General features: G+C 33.6%; 1 protein-coding gene across 1 annotated transcript in view; it reads right to left on the bottom strand.

Annotated features, from left to right (window-relative positions):
* Positions 1-420: 420 nt before the first annotated feature.
* C10H14orf39 (chromosome 10 C14orf39 homolog) overlaps positions 421-7,898 on the bottom strand; it is a 47,211-nt gene continuing 39,733 nt past the window's right edge. The window contains exon 17 of the mRNA XM_070378510.1: positions 421-620. Coding sequence (XP_070234611.1) covers positions 421-620 — 200 coding nt within the window. The remainder of the gene's footprint in view (positions 621-7,898) is intronic.

The raw sequence follows: 7,898 nt of genomic DNA, 5'->3' as shown, positions 1-7,898 counted from the left end.
TCACATTTAATTTTCTTCTAGTAAAGATACCATCTTAAAATAATGAGTAATATTTAAATTTTTGTTGTATTATAAAAAATAACATTTTATTCAATATCAATAGTATAAATTCTTCAAGATCATTATAAAGTATCACTCTCTTTACTGTAGCAGTGAAGCATAGTTTCTCAAAGAATATAGCTTGCAAAACCAAAACCAAAATAAATAATGATAGTAATGCTGCAAATAAAAATAAATGTAGATGACCCAGGCTTAATTTCCTTCAATATTAAATCAATATAATCAAATAATGTTACTATGGTAACCCATTATTTCTTTAATCAACAAAAGAAAGTGGTCTTCATAGTTTAAGTAACAACATAAATTTAGGCCCTAGATAATTGCAGAGCAGTAAAATAATTCAATAAATCAGTAACTAGTTCAAAAAAAAGTAAATTGTGTGGTATTTTGTGAGGAAGATGAAAACCCTTTTACAGAAGAAAGTCCTGAGTTTTGATCCTGTTCAAGTGAAAATGGAAAACTAAAATCATCTCTTCCAGCTCCAAATGTATGAGTTGAAGAGTCTGATGGAAAAGAAAAAGTAAAGGCATCTTCTCTTTCTGGTTTCCCAAATAAGTTTCCTGAGGAAGATAAATATTACAAAGTCATGCAATTTATGTTACATAACTCTACAACCTACCAAATTTCAGTACAGAGCATACAATAAATAGGGTAACATTAAATCAGATATTTAATTGTTTTCCTCTTATGTGCAAAGCTTTGTCTTTTGTACTATGGAAGGTTAAACAGCTTCAAACTTAAACCCTACTTTGATGCAATTTTAATTCAAGTATATAAAGAGTGTTGTGTTAGTCACTCAGTTGTGTCTGACTCTTTGTGACCCCATGGACTGCAGCCCGCCAGGTTCCTGTGTCCCTGGGATTCTCCAGGCAAGAATACTGGAGTGGGTTGCCATTTCCTTCTCTAGAGGAATCTTCTCAATCCAAGGATTGAACTTGGGTCTCCTGAATTGAATTCTTTCCCATCTGAGCCACCATGAAAGCTAGTGTATAAGGTAGAAAAAGGAATAAAAAATCTCAGATGGAGAGAATAGCACAGAGGAACAGAAACAGATGTGCATAAGAAATATAAGGGAAACAGAAATCAATTCAACTTACCAGAAGCATTGAGAAATAAGAGAGAGTTATTAAAATGGAATTAACAAAGATGAGCTTGAAAATGAATGAATATCCAACTACCGAATCTGTACTTTATTTGGTAGATAAGATGAAACCATTAAAAGTTTTCAAGCAAAGATATGAAACGATTTGAACTACTTTATAAGAATTTCTCAAGAGATAATAAGAAAGACTGGAATAGGAAAATGTTTAGAAATGGGGCTAAACAGGAAAGAGATGATAAATGCTTGGCATTACCTAAAATCATAGAAAAAGAATGGAGGAAGATCCAGTGATCTGAAACATACTATATAATTCAGGTTTATTCAATTGTTATTTATTGAGTAACTACAATATACTTTTCATGACATTGTTTAAGGAAATTGACAGAACAATGAAAAGAGTTTTATAGTTTTATAAGGAACTTTTGAAATCAACTTCATAAAGAATTATTTAGTTAATGATTCCAAGAACTGCCATTAAAGAAAAATATTGTTTTTCATTCAGTATATTAAGACTATAATTGTAAAATAAAATTTCAATATCTTAATTATAACTTTAATTACTATTTAACAATTTAAAATGTATAGCAATCCAAAGACTTATTTGAAATAAGTCTTTTAAAGGATCTATATTTTTTCCACAGAGAACCAATTCAATTAATACATTAAGCAAAACAATTCACTTTGTGTCATTTTGAAATTTCATATATTTTCAAATATCTCAGTTACTTTACCCTAAGTAAAGTTGATCCAACCAGCAATAGGTTGGGTGGGTGGATGGATGAACAGAGGGATGGACAGATGGATAGACTGATCTTGAGTTCTTCCTCTTTCCCTTTCTCACTTCATTTTTCCACTGTCTTTGGTATACATATGTAAGACTTAAACAAAAGAAAATAGCTATAACATAGCTAAAGATCCAGGAAGAACTAAAAATCTTAAATCTCCCTTTAAAAAAATGAGTCTGACATTATTTTAATTTCAGAAGAAAAGAAGTTCATATGAAGTATTCATAAAACTATGATCACTATAAATAAAATAATAGATTACTATTCAAGATTACTGTGTAGTCCAGGTGCTGGGGAGAATTCAAAGGTGAATAAAACAGAGTCCTGCCCTCAAAGAACCTATGATTAGAAAAGATTTTGTATATATTCATAAGTAATTACAGCATAATAATAGTACAGGTACGAAAATGTATTTAAAAAAGAGAATCAGAAAAGTAAAGGGGAGAGCTTTTTCAAAATAGAAAATAACTTTTATTTCGATATAACTAAAAATTCAGAAAAATGTCTTAAAATTTATAATTTGTGATAGGATGCACAGCAGTCTCATATCTAGAAATAATCTAATTAAATATGGCTACTTTGCTTTTCTCTGGAGAAGGAAATGGCAACCCACTCCAGTATTCTTGCCTGAGAAATCTCATGGGCAGAGGCACCTGGCGGGCAACAGTCCATGGGTTGCAAAAAAGTTGGACATAACTTGGCAACTAAACAACAAAACTCTGCTTTTACCATGTTTTAAAAATGACTAATGGAAAGTCAATTCCAACTGCTGCCTGTCTTGTCGATCTGGGAAGTTTTCATAAACTAAGTAACTCAGTCTTCAGATAATATCTTCTTTACTTACTGTTAGACAATCAGGGGAGAAGGCAAGGGCACCCCACTCCAGTACTCTTGCCTGGAAAATCCCATGGATGGAGGAGCCTGGTAGGCTATAGTCCATGGAGTCGCTAAGAGTCAGACACAACTGAGCAACTTCACTTTCACTTTTCACTTTCATGCATTGGAGAAGGAAATGGCAACCCACTCCAGTGTTCTTGCCTGGAGAATCCCAGGGACGGCGGAGCCTGGTGGGCTGCCGTCTATGGGGTCGCACAGAGTTGGACATGACTGAAGTGACTTAGCAGCAGCAGCAGCAGCAGCCAACCAGGGCCCCAAGTTTTATAGTTTAGAGAATATTATTCATCCAGTTCCTTTTAGGGAGACACTTTTTTTGGAATGGAATGTCAAAGGGGAAATAAAAGGTTTTATGGAAGAGCCTTGGTCTTGAAAAGATGGTTAGAAAGAGATGGAAGTTGAGGATTTCAGGAAGAAAAAGTAGGTAAGAAAGTGTGGGCAGATTAGGGACGCAGTGAGTTCTTCAGTATAGCCAAAGCATAAATTATTTTAATAGGAGAAAAGGCTTAGGTTAGAAAACTGGGAGCATAATTTTCTACTCTAGGGGATACATTAAAGGTATTTAACCAGGGCAATGAGATGGTCAATACTGTGCATAAGGAAGAGTAACTGGGGTATGATCTATAAGTAACTTAAAAGGATAAAAAGATCAATTACAATGTTACTGAAATAGCCCAAGTGAATGATAATAAGAGTCCTAAATTTAATTATTTCCATATAATGAAAATAGAAAAGAAAAGTATTTCAAAGAGAGAACTGACACAACTTGATGACCTGTTGAATGTAGTCACAGGCACAGAAAAAAGTTACAATTATGACTGATGTTCTGAGTCTTAGCAACTAGAAAATGGAGATACCATCAGGTACATCAGAAAGAGAACCAGTTTGATTTCAGATATGCTGAGTTTTAAATGTCAACAGACATTTTAGATATAAAGAGATATCGATTATATAATTACAAATAAAGTCCTATCAGATAACTTGTGAATTTTACCAAATACTTAAAGAAGTATTTATCAATCTTTATCAAGCTCTTCAAAAAAAATCAGAGAAGATGGAACATTTCAAACACATTTTACAAGGCTAGCTTACCTTCATACCGAAGCCAGAGAAGGATACTACCATAAAAAAAAAAACTACAGACTAATACCTCTGATGAATACAGATGCAAAAATTCTCACCAAAATACTTGCAAATCAAATTAACCAAATACTTGCAAAACAAAGGATCACTCATCATGCTCAAGTGGGATTTATACCTAGGATGCAAGGATGGTTTGATGTATGCAAATCAATCATTGTGATATATCACATTAATAGAATGAAAGGAAAAATCAAATGACCATCTCAGTAGCTGCACAGATAACATTTGACAAATTCAACCCATTCATGATAAAATTCTTAAAACATTAGGTATAGAACAAATGCACCTTAACATAATAAACATAATAAAGGCCATTATACAATAAATCCACAGCTAACATCATACACAATAATAAAAGACTGAAAGCTTTTCCTCTACAATCAGGAACAAGACAAGGGTGTTTACTCTCAACACTCCCATTCAACATGTATTAAGAGTCCTTGTCAGAGCATTTAGGCAAGACAAAGAAATAAAGGCCTCGAAATTGGAAATGAAGAGACAAAACTGTCTCAATGGAACAGAACTGAGAGCCCAGAAATAAACCTAAGCATATAAAACTAATATTTGATAAAGAAGCCAAGAATACTCAATGGAGAAAAGAAGATAGCCTCTTCAATAAACAGTGCTGGGAAAATAGGATATTCATATGAAAAAGAATTAAAGTAGACCTCTTATACTACTCACAAATATTAACTCAAAACATAGTAAAGACTTAAAATTTAAAACTGGATACTATGAAACTCCTAGAAGAAAATAAATGAAAAAGATCCCTGACTTGAGTCTTTGCAATAATATTTTGGATATAACACCTAAAAGCACAAGCAAAAGAAAAAACTTCTGCACAACAAAAGAAACAATCAACAATGTGAAGAGACAACTTACAAAATTGTAAAATATATTTGTAAACTATATAGCCAATAAAGGGTTAACATCCAAACTATATAAAGAACTCATACAACTCAACAGCAAACAAATAAGTAATTCAATTAAAAATGGACAAACAGTCTGAATGGGTATTTTTCCTAAGAAGATATACAAATGGCCAGCAAGAACATGAAAAGATGTTCAATGTCACTAGTCACTAGGGAAATGCAAGTTAAAAATGCAATGAAATATCATCTCATACCTGTCAGAATGGCCAAGAAATAACAAATGTTGGTGAGGATGTACAGAAAAGGGAACCCTTGTGCACTGTTGTTGGGTTTATATACTGCTAAAGCTACTATGGAAAACAGTACAGAAGTTCCTAAAAAAAAAATTAAAATAGAACTACTATATGATCCAGCAATTCTACTTCTGGGAATATATCCAAAAGAAATAAAGCACTAACTTGGAAAAATTTCTGCACCTCCATGTTCATAGCAGCATTATTTACAACAGCTAGGACATGGAAATAACCTAAGTGTACACTGATGAATGAATGGATAAAGAAGTCATCAGATATCTAAAAATGCATATAGACATATCAGCCATAAAAAAGGAAATATTCAGCCACAAAAAAAGGAAAAAAATCCTGTCATTTATAACAACATGGGTGGACCTTGAGGGCATTATGCTAAGTGAAATAAGTTAGACACTATATAATTTCATTTATAAGTGGAATCTAAAAAATTGGAAAAGAAAGAAAACCAGACTCACAGAAAAAGAGATCAGATTAATGGTTACCAGAGGTGATGATGTAAAAAAGTACAAACTTCCAGTTATAAGATAAATAAGTACTAGGGATAGAATGACGTGATGCCATAGTTAACATTATCGTGCTATATATATGAAAATTCTTAAGGGAGTAAATCCTAAAAGTTCTCATGGTGAAGAAAAAAATTTTATTTTTATTTTATCTAATTTGATGATGGATGCTAACTAAACTTACTGTGGGATACCATTTCATAATATACATACATCAAATCATTATGTCACACATCTTAAATTTTTATTTAAGTGGTATATGACAATTTTATCTCAATAAAACTTAGGGGAGGCTAAAAAAGTAAGGTATAGGAGTTTAAGAGAATTGGAAGAAGTTAGGAGGGAAGATATGAATTTGGTCATCACCTGTATTAAAATATTTGAAAATGCTAAAGTGAATGAGTGTCAAATGAATGAAAAAGTCAAAGGGGAGAATGTAAATAGATTTAATATTTTAGATAGTAGGCATTTAAAGCATGTCTACAATTGGTAGATTCATTCTGGTATTGTGGTATTTAATAACTATTTATGACAATTCCAAAACATACGTCTCACCTCACTGAATTTCAGATTCAAATACAAAACTTCCCATTTACTTTCACTTAATGTCTACTATAGACTTTTCAATGATAACACTTCTAAAATTAAACTCCTGTCAATCTCAAGGGCTTCCCTAGTGGCTCAGACAGTAAAGAGTCTGCCTGCAATGCGGGAGACCCGGGTTTGATCCCTCGGTTGGCAAGATCCCCTGGAGAAGGAAACGGCAACCCACTCCAGTATTCTTACCTGGAGAATTCCATGAATGGAGGAGCCTGGGGGGCTATAGTCCATGGGGTCACAAAGAGTTGGACATGACTGAGCACCTAACACTGTATAAGACAGTGGCAATCTCAAATTAACTTTTATAGCCTTCCATATTTCAATAGATGTTAATTCTATTCTTATAATTATTCATATCAAAATCTTGGCATCATCCATCTTCCTCTTAATCTTTACATCCAGTCCATAAGTAAATCCTTAACAACTCTTATCTTCAGAAAACTATATAACTAAAATCTCTATAACTATATAACTAAACTAAAACTAAACTAAAAACTAAATAACTATAAAATTTTAATAACTAAATCTGTCCTCTTCTCATCATTTCCACTGACTTCAATCTTACCATTATCAGTTTTCACCTGTATTATTTCAATAGCTTCCTAATAAATCTCCCTGATTTCCCCCAAGCTTCCATAAGGTCTGTTTCTCCATAAAGCAGCCAAGCAATTATTTAGGACCTAATTAAACTTAAAAGCTTTTGCACAGTGAAGGAAACTATAAGCAAGGTGAGAGACAGCCTTCAGAATGAGAGAAAATAATAGCAAACAAAGCAACTGACAAAGAATTAATCTCACAAATATACAAGCAACTCCTACAGCTCAACTCCAGAAAAATAAGCGACCCAATCAAAAAATGGGCCAAAGAACTAAACCAACATTTCTCCAAAGAAGACATACAGATGGCTAACAAACACATGAAAAGATGCTCAACATCACTCATTATCAGAGAAATGCAAACCAAAGCCACAATGAGGTACCATCTCATGCCGGTCAGAATGGTTGCTGTCAAAATGTCTACAAACAATAAATGCTAGAAAGAGTATGGAGAAAAAGGAACCCTCTTACACTGTTGGTGGGAATGCAAACTAGTACAGCCACTATGGAGAACAGTGTGGAGATTCCTTAAAAAACTGGAAATGGAACTGCCATACGCCCCAGCAATCCCACTGCTGGGCATATACACCGAAAGAGACACGAGTAACCCAATTTCACTGCAGCACTGTTTACAATAGCCGGGACATGGAAGCAACCTAGATGTCCATTGGCAGACGAATGGATAAGAAAACTGTGGTACATATACACAATGGAATATCACTCAGCTCTTAAAAAGAATGCATTTGAATCAGTTCTAAAGAGGTGGATGAAACTGGAGCCTATTATACAGAGCGAAGTAAGTCAGAAAGAAAAACACCAATACAGTATATTAACACATATATATGGAATTTAGAAACATGGTAACGATGACCCTATATGCGAGACAGCAAAAGAGACAAAGATGTAAAGAACAGACTTTTGGACTCTGTGGGAGAAGGAGAGGGTGGGATGATTTGAGAGAATAGTATTGAAACATGTATATTACCATATGTGAAATAGATCGCCAGTCCAGGTTTGATGCATGAGACAGGG

This window comes from Bos mutus, chromosome 10, assembly GCF_027580195.1.
Source record: "Bos mutus isolate GX-2022 chromosome 10, NWIPB_WYAK_1.1, whole genome shotgun sequence".
Taxonomy (NCBI): domain Eukaryota; kingdom Metazoa; phylum Chordata; class Mammalia; order Artiodactyla; family Bovidae; genus Bos; species Bos mutus.
The sequence above is the reverse complement of the archived record's forward strand: the minus strand, read 5'-3'. Positions and strand labels throughout refer to the sequence as shown.